The 19,598-nt window shown below is 44.6% G+C and overlaps 1 protein-coding gene across 3 annotated transcripts in view; it reads right to left on the bottom strand.

Annotated features, from left to right (window-relative positions):
- The window catches only part of ELMOD1 (ELMO domain containing 1), an 87,078-nt gene that overhangs the window by 52,654 nt on the left and 14,826 nt on the right, over positions 1-19,598 (bottom strand). For all 3 annotated transcript variants that reach the window (XM_072134229.1, XM_072134231.1, XM_072134230.1), the window contains exon 2: positions 3,875-3,963. In XM_072134229.1, coding sequence (XP_071990330.1) covers positions 3,875-3,891 — 17 coding nt within the window. In that variant the 5' untranslated portion in view covers positions 3,892-3,963. The remainder of the gene's footprint in view (positions 1-3,874; positions 3,964-19,598) is intronic.

The following is a 19,598-nucleotide window of genomic DNA, read 5'->3' as shown; positions in this document are numbered from 1 at the left end:
AGTTTTATTCTATGGATTGTTACGGACGCGGTGATACTATATATGCAGGGTTTGTGTTATGATTTAGACTTTTTTGAGCGTTATATGTCTCTTTATTTGTTTTGGGGCTTATGGGCATTTTTTGTGATTTCTAAAGTTATTTTTTATTGAAAAACATTTTTTTTTACATTTTTTTACTTGATCCACCATGGGACATGAACAAGCAATCATCTTATTGCTTGTTCATGATAATACTCTGCAATACTGATGTATTGCAGGGTATTAGCAGTGTCAGCCTATGCAGATGCATAGGCTGACACTTTGCCTTTAAGATGACGTCACAGACGGCATCTTAAAGGCAGTGCCTTCAAACTTCTCTGGGGCGCGGGGGGGGGCGATCGTGGGGTAAAGACCCCAGAAGGCAGGTTAACTGCCGCGGTCGCGTTGACTGCGGCATTTAACGGGTTAAACGCCCGCGATCGGAGCCCACTCCGACCGTGGGTGTTAGCCGGGAATGTCAGCGGTAGATTACCGCTGAAATCCCGCGGCTAGCGATGCCGATTCGGCTCCTGTGCAGAGCTGAACCGGCATCGTCTCTGCGCAGTAGCTGTACTGCACTGAGCGCTATTCGCGGGAAGCTGCGCAGTACAGCTACGGCGCAGAGCGCTAAGGGGTTAAGTTGACCAAACTAATTATTCAGAGAAACTTTTTTAAAATGTGCCTACCTTCTTTGGCTGGCTGCCCGCAGTCCTCAGTCTGTCTGGCTCTGTGCCCACATCTTCTTCTGTATGCAGACACATGCTTTTTCAGGGGGGCGGGACCGAACTCGGACTGAGGGGAGGTGCTGGACTGTGCTCACACACAGCCCCATCACAGAGCAGGCATATCCTCAGAGGAGGGGGCGGGGCCAAATTCGGACTGAGGGGAGGTGCTGGGCTGTGCTCACACGCAGCCCCATCACAGCAGGCGCATCGTAACACGGGGGCGGGGCCAAACTCGGGATAGGGGCAGCCATCATGATGAGGGGGGATGTGACTCTGCCGAAGACCAGATCTGTCACAGCAGCGGGAAGATGCCTACCACGCCTCCTGGCTTCACTGCAGCCATTCAGAGAAGGAAGTAGGTGTCGGGGGCGGAACACAGACGGAGGCGGGACATGGAGGCGGGACATGCCAAGCCAGAGCGGAACCCAGCGGGGAAATACGTGACAAATCATCAATTGAGCGGGGAGGCGGGACAGGGGTTAAAAAACGTGACAGTCCCGCTAAAAGCGGGACAGTTGGGAGCTATGCATCATTATACAGCCTCACATCATTATACAGGCTGTCAGTCATGCACTGGGGGTGTGGCTGTGCCTCCTACTCATGAATAAAGTGGACAGCTTGAATATGCTAATGCTTCATTGGACATTTCACAGGTCATTTGCATACAGCTTTAGGACCTCATTGCTTAGGTTTACAGGCATGTAGAGGGACAATGAAGGGATAGAGGCAATGCTCTCTAATGGCAGTTTATGAAAATATATTTAGTTTAGGGGGTTATTTTGCATGACGCTACCCGACGCTCGACATAATAGTACTGCACGAGTGGCAGTGGCTTTCCAACCCGTGCAGTACTATTACATCATGCTTCTTGCACCGGCTCACAAGAGCCAGTACCAGAAGCAGTGGGTGACAACCGTATATTACAGGTGACACCCTGCTCTAACACCTGCGATCGGAAATAACTTTGCAGATGTTAGTCCCTTGTGCGCCGCTTACCGGAGGATCTGATCCAGTCTGTGGCAGCATCAGAGCATCACTTGTTCAAGTCCATGTTTGAAAAGATGTTAAAAAAAGTACAAAAAAAGTGAAAACCACTTTTATAATAAATAGAAAATAAATAAAGTTTAAATTCCCAAACCTCTCCCTTCCATATACACACCTAATAAATTATAAAACACATAAAAACTCCACATATTTGGTATCACCACCTCCATAATTATCTATACAATAAATCTGAACCATAATTGGACCTACACATTGAACACCGTAAATAAAAACCTGAAAAAATCTCCAAAAATGTTGATTTTTTCGTCAAATCCCTTCACAAAAAATGTTCTGAAAAGTGATTTAAAAAAGTGATGTGGCCCATAATAATAAATTTAAATAAAACAACTGTTCTTGCAAAATAAGAAGCCCTCAACCAGCTCTATCAACAGAGAAAAACAGATGTTATACCTACCAGGAGCTGCGCGCCGAAGATTACCTGGTAGGCGGAGTAACGCGGCTACTGGGGTGTGGAGTAGCCGCGACTAGTAGCCTCATGTCCGGCTACTCCACGCCCCAGTAGCCGCATAAAAAAATTAGCATATACATGTAATAAAGTTTTGTAAAAGACACCCGGGACGTGAGCATTAGCCCAAAAAAGGGCTATCCTCACGTCTCATCCATCCACCTACCACCCCTTCTACCTTTATAGGTAGAATCGGGGCGGTAGGTTCCCTTTAAGTTGAATTTGTATGTAAGTCAGAACTGTATAGTTTATAATTGTAACCCCAGACAAATTTGTTTTGATCTCTGTGACTATTGGATTTTAGAAATGTTGGATTGTCATAAGAACCAGGATTAACAATAAATCAATACCCTGCAAAGCGCATCTCATCACGCAAGAAATAAACCCTCATATATCCACACTACCAAAAAAATTACAATGTTATCGCCTGTAAAATGTGACACAGCAAATTGGCTCTAAATGACGTTTTGGCATTTTATCCTTTGTGAATGTATACAAAAAAAAATATATTCATTTAACAAAAAAAATGACAATATCAAAACCGCACCACCCATGTGAAACACTTAAGGGGTAAACAAATTTCGTAAATGTTTTTTTTTACGCAGGTTGAAGGGTTTAGTTTCTATAATGGGTTAATTCATGGGGTTTTACTATTATTTAGGCCACTCAAAGTCACTTGAAACCCAAGCAGGTCCCTCAAAACATGAGTCTTGGCGATTCTCATGAAAATGTGAAAAATCGCACTTAACATCCTACAAAATTGATAGGACCAGGAAAGCAAAACATTTCAAACTTAGAAAATTGGAAATTTTTGCCAAATTAAAATTTTTCCAGAATGAAATGCAAAACTTATCAATAACATTTCTCAGCTAACAATGTGTCACAAGACAATCTCTAAATCACCTGGAGATGTTGTAGTGTTTCAAAGTTATAATTAATTAGGCCGCATTCATACGACCGTAGGGGGACGTATGTACACATGTCCCCCATAGACGGCAATGGAGTTATACAAAGGCTGCATTCACAGTCGTATGGGGGACGTGTATATGCCCGACGTATATATGTCGGATATATACCCCCCATAGACGGCAATGGGTGTACGGAGCGGACATGTCCTATCTTTTCCCGGAATACGGCACGTGCGCAAGGTTCCTCTACGGATAGGGGCAGGGGTCAGCAGCGCTCACCCCCTCCTCCTCTCCCTGTTGCCGTCGCGTGCCTGCCGTGTGAATGTAGCCAAAGATAAGACATGTCCTATCTTTCCCCGTGTTACGGACCGTACATAGTGTAGTGCTTTGGAGAGGGGAGGGGTCGCCCCTCCTTTTCTCCATTGCGGCTGACGCATGCCAGCCCGGTGTGCATGCGCCCTTATAGTGACACATTTTAGATTTGAAAAAAGGCTTGTGTCAGAAAGGTGCAAAATTGGCAAGTCACTAAGGGGTTAAGCAAATACATCTACCTCTTAAATTGAAGGGAAGATCTAGGAGTACTCAGGATACCATATCAGAGAGGACACCAGCGCTTATTACCCACAAAATGGCTGCCTCGACTCCGTGTAGGGATAAGGTACATCTTGAATTACCTTGTGTAGTTAAATAAACACGCAGAAGAAATTACTCACTTCATGAAGTGCTTCATTGTTGATGCCTCAGCAATCCAAGTGTAGAATCCTCAGCAATTTTCCCGATAATAGACTTATGCCGACGGAATCTGAAAAGAGTCAGCAGGGAAGAGAGTTAGGGAGACAGAAAATGGCTCGTTCTTTTGTCACAGATATTCTGTGCACTTTAATTATTTTCTGCCTTTATCTTCATTTACATAATTATTAATATTACGATTTCTCCTCCACTCTACATCCATTTTTATTGTCTCTTATATTTTCATTATCCTGCTATCTTTGGAGAGTCATTTATTACAGGTGAAGCGCAAAGTGTTTGGTGAATTTGCATCCTTTTTGTGTTTTGTTGTGTGTGCACCTACTTTGTGACCTCAATGACCTCATCGGTTGCTCTTTAATTTAGAAACTTAATAATCTGACTTATTCATTGGGGCACATTTACTAAGGGTCCGTCGGGTTTCACGATTTTTTTCAGATTTGCCCCGAGTTTTTGGCGCACGTGATCGGATTGTGGGGCATCGGCGTCGGCTTTCATGCGACACAAATTGGGGGGCGTGGACGTTGGACAACCCGACTGATTCGGACAAACCGCAGAATTTAAAAACCAAATTGTGATGCAAGATCAGCACTCACATGCACCGGGAATAATATGGTGAACTTCGGCGGACCTAGGAGGGAGAAATTGGACGCACGATCTTAATGAATCGCGACAGCTCAGAATCCTTGTCGGATATTCCGGATTGGCGGCGTCAACGGGACGGGTAAGTAAATGTGCCCTATTGTGTGAACCTTTTGAAAATGATTTCCTATAATAACACTTCACAACTCTTAGAATAAAACAAGCTGACATAAAAAAAAAAACATGAACCTTTTTGATAGACAAACAATTAATGCCCAAATATAAGTAGAACAAGAAAAACACAGGCAAGAAAAGAAACTAGATTTTTAATAAGCACAGCAGGGGACATTTAGTAACTTAAAGGGGTTTTCTAATGAACACTATTTATAACATTTCTACTTGATAAATGTGGGATTCACCTCTGTGGCCCACAACTATCAAGAACACAGGGTCTGTTGCTACTCATCCTGCAGACCTACGTTATGGAGAATTGACAGCCATGAAAGGCCACGTTTCATTTAGATAGGTCTGTGGGAGCACCAAAAATAGCTGAGACCCCTATGATTTTGTAAATTTGCATAGGCTAGTTGGCAGACATGTTCTTTGGATTTTAGGCAAAATTATTACATAGGAAAAGCCGCAGGCGTTGCACGGGCACGGTCGCGCGCAGCGCCGAAGCAGCTTCTGCTATAAAGTTTAAAAAGTGTTAAAACCACGATACCGCGGTTTTAACACTAACGAAACTAAGCACTGGCACCAGCTCACCCTGAGCTGGTGCTCGGTGTTTACAGCTTACACCTACCATTTGAAATGGTAGGTTTCCTTTAAGGTTGACTAAACACATGAAAAACCTTCTACCAAAGGTTAAAGTCCCCAATACATATAGGGACAGATTTATCAAGCTGTCGGAAAGTCTGAATATTTCTAATTGCCCATGGCAACCAATCACAGCTCCCCTTTGAAATATTCATGAGCACTGATCAAATGAAAGCTGAGCTGTGATTGGTTGCCATGGGCAACTAGAAATATTCTGACTTTCAGACAGCTTGATAAATCTGCCCCATAGACCTTAGGCCAAGCATGAAACATGATTATGTAGAGTGGAGAAATTTTTTGCACTCCACACAGTGTTAGACTGTGGTTCCTTAGGCCCACCAGAGAAAATGAATCTGGGGGTCCACTTTTCATTATTATCCCCCAGAAAATATACTCTTGCAGCCTCCAAATTTGCTTTCTTTTCTGATGCACCTTTGGTGTTCAGTAATGGGTTAAACCAGGGCCCACTGGGGTATCCTCTGGTACTCTGGTGGGCCAGTCCCACACTGACATCAAAGGTTGTAGCATACTTTCCTCAAAATAAAAACATTAGACATGGAGATGGTTGGTTTATTCCTCTAAGTTTTCCTAAAGTAGCGGAAAAATCAGTATCTGTAGGAACTAAGTGGTAGTATTTCAGTAAATAATTTAAGGACCAGTACCTGCATAACTATATGACATTTTTTAAAGTTATGAGGAAAAATTAGTTAAATTTTGCAAGTGATGAGGTAAATTCTTGCCCTGGGCTCAATTTTGATCAACCTGACCCTGTTTACATATACTGTTAGTTAACAACAATGGGGCAGATTTACTTACTCGGCCCATTCGCAATCCAGCGGCGCGTTCTCTGCAGTGGATTCAGGTCTTCCGGCGATTCACTAAGGCAGTTCCTCCGATGTCCACCAGGTGTCGGTCCTGCGCTGAAGAGCATTGGAATGCACTGGAGTTCACGATCCTATTCCGGGTGAAGGTAAGCGCATGTCCCGGGACACTTTTTTTTAAAAAATGCGGCGGTTTCTCCAAATCCGTCAGGTTATCGTTCGGTCACGCCCCCCCCCCCCCCCCCCCGATTTCCGCCGCGTGCATGCTGGCACCGATGCGCCACAATCCGATCGTGTGCGCCAAAAACCCGGGGCAATACAGGGAAAATCTCCACAAATCGGAAATATTCGGGTAACACGTCGGGAAAACGTGAATCGGGCCCTTAGTAAATGACCCCCAATAATGTGTTAGACAACCCCTTTAATTTGCTGTACACTGGTTTTATGGTTACCTGCTATGGTTTCACAATGTGCTTCAGATGTGTGGACACCTTTTAAACCAAAGACACAACAGAAAACTGATAGCTGATCAATAGTGACCTCCAATTACAGCTTACTGAGGTAAAAAAATACAAAAAACCAGCATTTAACCTAATGAGGCAAAACAGACGTCAACCACGTCCCCAGGGGAAATGGATGTGATTACAGTAATACAATACAAGGTGAAACTAACCGCTCTCTACTTAGTAGAAACCACAGCAATTTATCTCAGTACATATAAATATACATGCAGGAAATAACCTGTGCGACAGAAACTAGGCCAACTAATAGGAGGTTCAAAGTAGGACTTGCCAGTATAAGGCTGGGTTCACACCTTGATTTTGTGCATACGTTGTAAGGACACGTCAGTGGGATACGTCAAGGGCACGGACGTATCCCACTGTTTGCCTATACAGTGGTAAACGTTGCCCGGGGACTCCCATTTTCCCCAAATAAGGGGGGTAGGAATGTACATTGGCAGCAGCCTGCGATCGGCTGCTGCCGATGAACAGGGTGTTCCCCAATGATGTCACTGTCCTAATATGGACAGTGACCACTGGGTCCTCCCTCCCTCCACCCAATTTACTAAAGAGCCAAAGACCAAGAAACCAATCAGCTAATATTACATGTATACTTAAATGAAGACTTATAGACATGGTAAAAGTAGGACTCCTTACACAAAATACAAGTTCAGAGCCATGATATACCAACCTATAAACATAAAGGGGCAAATTTACTTACCCGTCCCGTCGCGATCCCCGCTGTGATCCCCGCCGATTTCCTGCATCCGTCGCTGAGGTCCGCCATAGTTCACCTTCTTCTTCCCGGTGCATGTGAGTGCTGATCTTGCGACACACTTCTGTTTTTAAATTCCGCGGTTTGTCCGAATTTGTGTCGCATGCAAGCGGTTTGTCCTGATTTGTGTCGCATGCAAGCCGGCGCCGATGCGCCACAATCCGATCGCGTGTGCCAAAAACCTGGGGCAATTCGGTAAAAAGTTGGGACACCCGACGAAAATGCACTGTTTGGACCCTTACTAAATGTGCCCCAAAGTGTCATCTTTCTCAACCTTAGGCCACATGCACACATACAGGCTTTGTTCTCTGGCCACGAAGAACGGATATGTAGTTAGCTTTTGTGGGCCGTGAGTATTCACTCTGCAATCCGTTGCTGGACTGCATGTCGCAAAAAAGGTCCATGTGTCATCTATGCATCATCCGCCAAGTGGGCGGGAGGGGCATAGTGTGGGCCATGCTGGGTCACGGAATTGGCTATGGATCCCACATGCTGGCACATTATCTATAGCCTGCGCCAATTTACACCAAATACGCCTTTTTACTTTTCCATTGTGTTCTTAAACATTCTTATTTATCCCTAACTGCATACAGTATATACTTAGGAATTATATAATCCAATCTCAGCCTACTGGCAATGCTGAAGTATATTAGAAGATGTTTGGACTGAAATGCTTTAATTAGGAGCAAAGATCTGTCCCTCTGCAGTAGTTTATGTTGGCACAAATCAGGATTTTCCCGTGGGTAGTACTTAGATGATTTACATGTCATGCAAATAAAGGATGATGAATATTGTGGTTGTTATAGTACCAAATATTAACACAAATGATTGCAAATCACTGAGATATTTTTAGAATATTAAATTACTAGCATGAGATGTAGCAGAATTATATCTCGGATCTCATGTTTCTTCATTCTTTTTTTTTTCGGTCGCATCTTTATGTTGTTTTATCATAACTTCATGCCGTAATGTTGCAACCTTCCATTACTTATTCTGTGTACAAGCTGAATTCATAATTCTCTCTCCCAGCATTCCATGCAGAAACAATGGGGCAGATTTATTAGAAATGTCTAAAAGTTAGACCAGACTATATTCGGCTTCACCAGGATCACAATGGGGGAGATTTATTGGGGCTCATTGACTAAGGGTTGTGCTACTCACTTTCGTCAGACTTTGCACCTTATTCGGAGATTGCACGGCTTGGATAGGTAGTTAACAGGTGTCTGCTTCCATGCGACAAATCGGGGGGCGTGGCCTTCGGACATTTCAACTGATTCGGACTGAGCGAGGGATTTAACTTTCAAATTGTGTCACAAGACAATGCACTTACATGCTCAGGGAAGAAGATGGTGAACTCTGTCGGAACTGAGCGGGGAAGCGACACATGCAGGATGTGCATGATTTTAGTGAATCACGGCACAGTGCATTATCGTCGGACAATGTACTTTCGGTGAACTCCCCATGTACCCCATTATGTCTTCTCCGCCTGTTTTCCTGCATGAACAACACGGTCCATCTCATTTACTGAAGTCTCCACCAGATTGCATATAGGAGAAATCTGCACCAGGTCAGACTGGTCTTTGTTCCCACCTTGCAGAGATTGGGGCACATTTACTTACCCGGTCCAGTCGCGATCCAGCGGCTCGTTCTCTGCTCTGCATTCGGGTCCGGCCGGGATTTATGAATGTAGTTCTTCCGCCGTCCACCAGGTGGCGCTGCTGCGCTGAAAGTCATCTCATCGCGCCGGAATTCACCACCTCGGACCAAGTGAAGGTAAGCGGTCCCCAAGCGACACTTTTTCGGTTTTTAAATGCGGCGGTTTTTCCGAATACGTCGGGTTTTCGTTCGGCCACGCCCCCCGATTTCCGTCGCGCGCATGCCGGCGCCGATGCGCCACAATCCGATCGCGTGCGCCACAATCCCGGGGCAATTCAGGTACGATCGGCGCAAATCGGAAATATTCGCGTAACACGTCGGGAAAACGCGAATCGGGCCTTTAGTAAATGACCCCCATTGTGCCCAAATAAACTTGTTAACATCAACAAGCTCTTATTTAGAACAAGCTAGTGTAACTTTGCTCCTGGGTTCACACCTCATTATTTGCCATATGTTGTAAGGATGTATCAGGACGATTCAGAAGTGTCCTTACAACGTATGGCACAGACGTACCCCACTTTATGCCTATACAGTGGGATATGTCGCCCAGGGACCCCCCCCCTCTTCCCTGAATGTGATTGGCTGCAGCTGATGAACGAGGTGTTTCCCCAGTGATGTCACTGTGCTAATATGAACAGTGATATCACCAGGTCCTCTCTCCTTCCAAGTAACATATACGCTTGACAGTGCTGTGGGGAGAAATGCAAGCCCATACGTCGCTTAAATGGAGAAAGCAAGATAAAAAAAAGTAGCTTGATTTTTTTTGATACACGGGAGGTATAGCGGCCAGACGGAGGCAACAATTATGGCACCATAACCCCTTTAAAAATCTGGGCATCTGTAAGGAGGCGGAGCTGGACTGCATGGCAGAACTCCCCGCCTCCTTGACTTTATCTTGGGACAGAGAGGGAAATAATAAAAGTGATTATTGGAGGATAAGTATAAGGAAAATTAGAACACTTGCAATGTATAGAACGAGGTTCTGTTTGGGGTTTGTGGGAGATATTCATGATGACAGGTTCACTTTAAATTGCCTTCTTTCATGATACTACTTTCACTATCAATATAGCATGAACTTTTGAAGATGTCCATACATTTCACCAGACAAATTTTTGTGAGTAGTGTATATTGATATTCTATTTATTATGGCGGCCATTCACTCCCCGGTTAAAAAATTATATACACATATGGCTCAATATGAAGAAGAGAGGAAGCCACCCTAGGGACTTCTAGAACAGCTTATGGAAAAAATGATCCAGCATACTGAAAATACATCTCCGATACTTCTTTTACCCAATATATGTTGTTCCCTACACATTTCTAAGAGGAACAAAACTAATTATAAAATAAAAATGCTAGGGAGTTAAATTAGAAATGACTCTTTACAATATTAGGGCAAAACCATTGGCTACTTCAAGAAAATAATTGTATACAGCGCTCGCAGGAACTAGGCTGCCTCTAGGGATTTACACCTATCTCTAAGGATTCTGAAAGAAGCTCCTGGTTGAGAGGGACATGAGTCTAGTTCTGTTGTTCACTTACATTATGCTCAAATAACAAAACTGTAGCAGGGATGTAATTGTTGTGACAGTGCAAGAAGCATTCAGGGACCTGGATTTTGTGCTACACCATAAGATGGGGGCGAGCATGAGTCATCTGTCTAAACCGATAAAGCACACATCAAGACAACACTAGAGCACACTACCAGATCACCATCTTCTCCAGGCACTATAGTCACTGACTGAGGCTGGGATGGAATGTAGTCATAGTAGGAGAAGGGAATAGAGAATTCCAGAAATCCAATGCAAAAAGTGACGTTTTTGTGCAAACTTTTTTGGGGCTTTTTCCATCCATATGATTCAAAGAGAATGGTGTATTTACACATACTGTTCAACATTTTCATACACAATGGGGCACATTTAATTACCCGGTCCATTCTCGATCCAGCGGTGCGTTGTCCGACGCTGATTCGGGTCTGCCGGGATTCACTAAGGTCGTGCGCCCGATATCCACCAGGTGTCACTGCTGCGCCGAGGTCCGCCGGAGTTCTCCATTTCTTCCTGGTGCTTGTAAGTTCGTGTCAAGCGGCACAAATTTTTTTAAAAATACTGCGTTTTTTTCAAATCCGTCAGCATTCGGCGCAAAATGGTAAAATTCTGAAAACCCGACGGAAATGTGCATTTCGGCCTTAGTAAATGTGGTCCATTGTATAAGATTCCTGATGCTGAACCCTTATAACAATCTTTTTTTATCATAGATACCATAAGTAGAACATAATCCAGAATAAAGTCCTAAATGCTGTTTCATTTTATTATTTATTTATTAATATTTTTTTTCCTTCCTCCTATCAGACTAATTAGTTTACTCTGAATTAGTTTATTAGAGAAGGCTATGCCCATCACCCTGTCATGTGTTCTAGTGGGTACAAGTGCCATTGTGTTGCTGTCTCTGTGATGGTTCTACTGCAATGGTTAAGCCACTTGTGTCTAGCTCTTGGCCATTGGTTACTGTGTCCTAAGGTACATACACCACTTCCAAAGATTTAAAGCGAATCTGTCACCGAGAATATCATTTTTAGCTGGTGACAGGTTCCAATAGCCTATGCTAGTGATGGCTAACCTATGGCACTGGTGCCAGAGGTGGCACTCAGAGCCCTTTCTGTGGGCACTCAGGCCATCACCAGAGATGACTCCAGGTATATTCCTGCAGTCCCAGACAGCCCAGGACTTGCTGTGGAGAGGTATTTTAAAGTGACAGCTCTACCTGGGACTATTTTCTGCTTTATTGGTGTCCTCAGGGGGCTGATATCAATGAAAACTGTGACATAGAAGGGAGTATAAATCACAAATTAAATTTCTGTGTTGGCACTTTGCAATAAATAAGCGGGTCTCGGTTGTAGTTTGGGCACTCGGTCTCTAAAAGGTTTGCCATAACTGGCCTATGCTATGCTGATTTTAAAAATGCCCTTGTCAGCATTCTGAATACTTCTACTACTTTATAAAACTTTATTTATCATCACTAGGCTCCCTGCCAGCAACCTGTAGTGAGTCCTGGGGGAAGGAGGGGGAAGCTGCAGTCTGTGTATGTCTGTTTTAGTCTCCTTTCCTTCACACCCTCTCTCTTCCCTCTGTGCATTGATAAGGCAGGGGAGAGAGGGGGAAGGTGAGGAGAAGAGTAAGAATGCATCAAGGAGTCCCCCCCAGGACTCACCACATGCCACTGACAAGGAGCCAGGTAATGTGAAATAAAGTTTTACAAAGTAGTGGCAGTATTCAGAATGGCGACAAAGGCATTTTTAAAATCAGTAAAGTATGGTCTTTTGGAACCTGTCACCATCTAAAAATTAGACTCATGGTCACAGGTTTGAAATTAAAGGCAATGGGAGTACCTGAGGGTTAAAGTTTCTAGTGTTCCAGCAAACAAGTGAGATACTGGATTCTTCGGTATGAACCCATCTCTGTTCTATGACTCCATTACTTCTATCATTCTAATTTGTGACTCCATATTCTATTCTTTTGATGACTTTGTCTAGTCCTAACCCTGGTCAGTATCCACCTGTGTGAACCTCTGGCCTGTACTTTGGATACTGTTTGTTTGCTTACCCCGCCCAGTGTCATACTGGTCCACTGGAGTACCAAAAGATCCTCTAGTGGGCCGCACAGAGTTGCATTGTGGGTCTTAGGTTGTGCACTGACGCTTTTACAGTGACTTGTGTGTAATGTACCTGTAGCAGGAAAATTAAGGAAAGGCACTCTCACAGTAAAGTAGAGTATAATAATCAAGCAATATATAATAAAGAGATAATAATATTTCATTTGAGCTCATTAGAGTTAGAATTATTAATGCTCTTCACACAAGGAACATGAAAGTAAATCCCGTTTCGGCTTTGAGAAACCCTGCGTTCTTATTAATCGGGCCCATGAAAAGGTTACTTAACTGAATAATCTCTTTATGCCGCATAGAGTTACAGAAAAAGCATTTAATATTGGTATTTGGCTTAGAGAGAAGCAATAAACTCCACATGAGCTATGCACCATGAAGCACTCTCGAGACACGCGGCCTCCCAAGTGCCGCTACATAAACCTGCTCTATAAAGTGCCACTCCGAGGGTACATTGTGGCTGCCAGCTTTTATGACTCACTCTCTTCCTACGTGGTATACATCAAATTCTGCATGTTGTATGCCCCATTACATTTATTTATGAAAAACAAACTCCCAGAATGAACACGCTTCACATATTATTGTAGGCGGATCCAGAAAAATTACAGTTTTTATCCCATGCGCAATATCAAACAAAAAATATACCGCTGACTATTAAAAGGAGTATTCTGGGTTTTGTGTTACGTTTTTCTATTTGGAAATATTAGGAAACACTGATAAAATTACAGATATTCAAGTTAAACATTTAAAAAAGGGGGAAATTCCTTATACAGGCGGTCCCCTACTTAAGGACACCCGACTTACAGACAACCCATAGTTACAGACGGACCCCTCTGCCCACTGTGACCTCTGGTGAAGCTCTGTGGATGCTTTAATATTGTTCCAGACTGCAATGATCAGCTGTAAGGTGTCTGTAATGAAGCTTTATTGATAATCCTTGGTACAATTACAGCAAAAATTTTGAAACTCCAATTGTCACTGGGACAAAAGAAAAAAATTTGTCTAGAACTTCAATTATAAAATATACAGTTTCAACTTACATACAAATTCAACTTAAGAACAAACCTCCGGACCCTATCTTGTATGTAACCCGGTGACTGCCTGTACTTTTGCTTTTTAAAAGAGAGGACCATGCCCATAATCACACTCTACAAGAGAGAGGACCCTGGCCATAAGAGCTTACACTCTACAGGAGAGAGGACCCTGGTCATAAGAGCTTACACTCTACAGGAGAGAGGACCCTGGCCATAAGAGCTTACACTCTACAGGAGAGAGGACCCTGGTCATAAGAGCTTACACTCTACAGGAGAGAGGACCCTGACCATAAGAGCTTACACTCTACAGGAGAGAGGACCCTGTCCATAAGAGCTTACACTCTACAAGAGAGAAGATCCTGCCCATAAGAGCTTACACTCCCCAGAGAGAGGACCCTGACCATAAGAGCTTACACTCTACAGGAGAGAAGATCCTGCCCATAAGAGCTTACACTCTACAGGAGAGAGGACCCTGTCCATAAGAGCTTACGCTCTACAGGAGATAGGACCCTGCCCATAAGAGCTTACACTCTACAGGAGAGAGAGGACCCTGCCCATAAGAGCTTACACTCTACAGGAGAGAGGACCCTGTCCATAAGAGCCTACACTCTACAGGAGAGAGAGGACCCTGCCCATAAGAGCTTACACTCTACAGGAGAGAGGACCCTGTCCATAAGAGCTTACACTCTACAGGAGAGAGGACCCTCCACATGAAAGCTTACACTCTACAGGAGAGAGGACCCTGCCCATAAGAGCTTACACTCTGCAGGAGAGAGGACCCTGCCCATAAGAGCTTACACTCTACAGGAGAGAGGACCCTGCCCATAAGAGCTTACGCTCTACAGGAGAGAGGACCCTGTCCATAAGAGCTTACACTCTACAGGAGAGAGGGGACCCTGCCCATAAGAGCTTACACTCTACAGGAGAGAGGACCCTGTCCATAAGAGCCTACACTCTACAGGAGAGAGAGGACCCTGCCCATAAGAGCTTACACTCTACAGGAGAGAGGACCCTGTCCATAAGAGCTTACACTCTACAGGAGAGAGGACCCTCCACATGAAAGCTTACACTCTACAGGAGAGAGGACCCTGCCCATAAGAGCTTACACTCTGCAGGAGAGAGGACCCTGCCCATAAGAGCTTACACTCTACAGGAGAGAGGACCCTGCCCATAAGAGCTTACGCTCTACAGGAGAGAGGACCCTGTCCATAAGAGCTTACACTCTACAGGAGAGAGGACCCTGACCATAAGAGCTTACACTATACAGGGGAGAGAGGATCCTGCCCATAAGAGCTTACACTCTACAGGATAGAGGACCCTACCCATAAGAGCTTACACTCTACAGGAGAGAGGATACTGCCCATAAGAGCTTACACTCTACAGGAGAGAGGATCCTGTCCATAAGAGCTTACACTCTACAGGAGAGAGGACCCTGCCCATAAAGAGCTTACACTCTACAGGAGTGAGGACCCTGCCCATAAGAGCTTACACTCTACAGGAGAGAGGATCCTGCCCATAAAGAGCTTACACTCTACAGGAGTGTGGACCCTGCCCATAAGAGCTTACACTCTACAGGAGAGAGGACCCTGCCCATAAGAGCTTACACTCTACAGGAGAGAGGATCCTGTCCATAAGAGCTTACACTCTACAGGAGAGAGGACCCTGCCCATAAAGAGCTTACACTCTACAGGAGTGAGGACCCTGCCCATAAGAGCTTACACTCTACAGGAGAGAGGATCCTGCCCATAAAGAGCTTACACTCTACAGGAGTGAGGACCCTGCCCATAAGAGCTTACACTCTACAGGAGAGAGGACCCTGCCCATAAGAGCTTACACTCTACAGGAGAGAGGACCCTGTCCATAAGAGCTTACACTCTGCAGGAGAAAGGTCACTGCCTATAAGAGCTTACACTCTGCAGGAGAGAGGACCCTGCCCATAAGAGCTTACTCTATAGGAGAGAGGATCTTGACCATAAGAGCTTACACTCTACAGGAGAGAGGACCCTGCCCATAAGAGCTTACAATCTACAGGAGAGATGACCCTGCCCATAAGAGCTTACACTCTACAGGAGAGAGGACCCTGCCCATAAGAGCTTACACTCTACAGGAGAGATGACCCTGCCCATAAGAGCTTACACTCTACAGGAGAGAGGACACTGCCCATACGAGCTTACACTCTACAGGAGAGAGGACCCTGTCCATAAGAGCTTACACTCTACAGGAGAAAGGTCACTGCCTATAAGAGCTTATACTCTAAAGGAGAGAGGTACCTGACCATAAGAGCTTACACTCTACAGGAGAGGGGACCCTGACCATAAAAGCTTACACTCTACAAGAGGACTCTCCTTATAAGTGCGTATACTATACAGCAGAGTGGACCATACTAATAAAAGATTACAATCTACTAATGTGATCCCTGACTAGATGTTATTACAATCTAAAGGATGGTGGTCCTTGCTCTCAAGCTTACAATGAAAATACAACCAGAAAAGTGACACAATACATTAAAAGGAATCTGTCAGCAGGTTTTACCATACATAGCTGCAGACAGTGTAAGGTATTGGCATAAATACAGCAAATACCTAGTAATTTATAGAACGTTCCCCTTTATTCACAGTGAAAGTTTTCATGAATCCACATCTTTATTACATTTTAATTACCATTAAATATAGAGAAAACAGATCTTTATCAAAATGACTGAAAGAAATGTTCAACTTAGGGAATTTTGCAGTACTTCATAAATGAACCAATGTTTTCTCCATCTCCTGGTAATTTGCCATCAATCTAAAAATTGGATGGATTGTGCCACAGATGTTCCAGCTGGAAATCAAAACCCTATAGGGATCAAGGGGAGAACGCTTTGCCTCAACTGTCCCAGGAAAATAAGAAGCAGCATGCCCTAAATTAGATGCAGTCATAATGAAGGATATTTTGGTCAAAATTCTCAATGTTATTATTATTTTCCGATGGAAAAATCTGTATCACAAACCAATGTTTAAATGTAGCCTTGAGGGTTTAGATGGGTAGATGGTCTAACACCTGGCCCCCACAACAATCAGATGAACCACAGGGCTAGCAATATCATAGCAGTGATGACGAACCTTTTAGATACAGAGTGCCCAAACTACAACCAAAACCCACTTTTATGACGCAAAGTGCCAACATGACAATTTGAGCAGTAACCTATTGATCTCTGCTGTATCACAAGTTTCAATGGTATTGGCGTCCCGAGGACGCCAATACAATAGAAAGCAGGAGACATTTGGATTGTAGCTTCCCTTCAGGGTCCCCATGAACAGGAAGAATCAGCCGACCCAAAGCAGGAGCTCCAAAGATAATCCATCTCTGCCCACACCTTCTCGCTCCTCCTGTAATCCTGGCAGCCAAGTAGGTGTCACTTTAAAATAGCACTGTGCGTGGCGCACCCTGGACTGTCTTGGACTCAGGGAGGAAGCCTTGAGTCCTATCAGGTAAATTCTGTGCTGGGTGCCCACAGAAAGGGCTCTGAGTGCCACCTCTGGCACCCGTGCCATAGGTTCGCCACCGATGCCATATAGCATGGAGCTGTAAATTCCTTTGGTCTGTGTAGTGGCTGCAAGTCATATCTACATCTCTCAATGATTTCCGGCAGAACATCTGATTGGTAAGAGGAATTTCTTCATTTTGGCATCAAATTGGGAGTGATTCATTATGCCTTCTCCACCAGAAAACATGAACTCCCCCTCACCCAAAAGTCTTCTACTTTCTACGAACCACACGCTACTTTGGGCATGTTGTGACGTAGAGTAGGCAGGGAGCACATGGGCAGGCTCGGGTGTGAATGCCTGGCCCGCCAGTTGTACTATAGTGTCCACCAGAAAACCAGCAGAGACTATAGCTAAAAAACTGCGTCATTTCAGCCCTGGTATATAGTTATTACCAGGCAGAGACTGCGTCTGTATTAACTAGGAGGCCAGAGTCTCTCAGTAGATACGGCAGCAGAGCGCCAGTATGGGGAGCTTTATGTTTAATGAATTCCATCCATTGTGTCTACACGTGCATCGGGTGATTGATGGGAGGGTCTGGTCTTAGCCAACCACCGACAGTGTCTCACGTGTGGACATGTAGTTTCCTAAAGTAATGAAGAGAAGAACGGAGTCCAGACAGGAGATGGTGGGGCACATTTACTTACCCGGTCCTGTCGCGATCCCCTAGGTGTGTTGTTCGATGAGGATGAAGCCCGAGATCCTGCATGTGTTGCTTCCCCTGCTGAGGTCCGCCGGAGTTCACCTTCTTCTTCCCGGTGTATGTGAGTGCATGTCTTGCGACACAATTTAAAATGTTAAATCCCGAATCTGCTGGATCATCCGACGGCCCGCCCCCCGCGTTAAAGCCGGCGGCGATGCGCTAAAATCCGTTCACGTGCGACACTATCCCCGGTTCGATCCCCGACAACGTCGGAAAACCCGACGGAAATGCAGCCGCGGGACCTTAGTAAATAAGCCCCAGTATGTCAATAAAGAGTCAGTCACATGAGACATCTTAAACCCCCCCAAAAAAGCCAGTAAGAAAATTACTACTGCAATATAATTGTATGCTAGTAACAAAATGCTACTTGCCCTTTAAGAAATATTTGCTAAGCAGGTTCCAGCATAATCTTGTTCTTTGTTTCCACATTAGTGATTATCAGCTTCATGGTTTTCAGTCATTGTAGCGACAGATCGGGAGTGACCCGTAACGCGAGCAATGCTATGGATTCCACCGCGCTCTTAACAAGCTATCTGCATTCATTTCATGCAGCAAATGCAGCTATCATCCTCCACTCAGGCCGAGGACATATCCCTACTCCCCCTCTCCTCAGTCTCATATATCTCCCTTATTCCGCACTCCTTGAGAATTTCCTTGTCCGCAGAACCTGTGCTACATGTTTAATTGATTCCCTGTTGCTAAGCGGCATGCCTCGGATACGGAAAACACAATAACAGAAGAACAAGATGTTGTCACAGGTTGCACAGGGACATCACATGGTTTGGCACCAGGAACAGGGGTTTTGCTACTGTCAAAAAAAATCTGGTAAACAGACCCCAATGCATATCTTCCGAATTCTATGATGCATTCACTTCTGTACATCCCCTCCCTTTATCTCCCCCACACACACAGCATTACAACATCCCAGTTGTGGCCCTCACACTTTGTAATATACTCCTTTTTACTCATTTTACAATGAATTCACCATCACACCTCTTTGTTATGTTCCTCACACTTGGTAATGTCCCCGCTTTGTTAATCCCACCAAATAATGAAACCTAAATGTGGCCTGACATGTAACAATGCCACATATACTCAGGAATAGGCCTCACACTCATTTAGAGCCTCACCAGATTAATATCCCATTGCACTCAGTTATAGCCCCCCACACACATTAATAGCCCTCCACATTCACTAATAGCCCCCCACCTACTAATAGCCCTCCACATTCACTGATAGCCCCCCACCTACTAATAGCCCTCCGCATTCACTAATAGCCCTCCACATGCACTAATAGCCCCCCACCTACTAATACCCCTCCACATTCACTAATAGCCCCCCACCTACTAATAGTCCTCCACATTCACTAATAGCCCCTCACCTACTAATAGCCCTCCACATTCACAAATAGCCCTCCACATTCACTAATAGCCCCCCACCTACTAATAGCCCTCCACATTCACTAATAGCCCCTCCACATTCACTTATACCCCCACTTACTAATAGCCCCCCACTTACTAATAGCCCCCACTTACTAATAGCCCCTCCACATTCACTAATACCCCACTTACTAATAGCCCCCCACTTACTAATAGCCCCCCCAACTTCAATAATAGCGC

This window comes from Engystomops pustulosus, chromosome 2 (genome assembly GCF_040894005.1).
Source record: "Engystomops pustulosus chromosome 2, aEngPut4.maternal, whole genome shotgun sequence".
Lineage (NCBI taxonomy): Eukaryota > Metazoa > Chordata > Amphibia > Anura > Leptodactylidae > Engystomops > Engystomops pustulosus.
The sequence above is the reverse complement of the archived record's forward strand: the minus strand, read 5'-3'. Positions and strand labels throughout refer to the sequence as shown.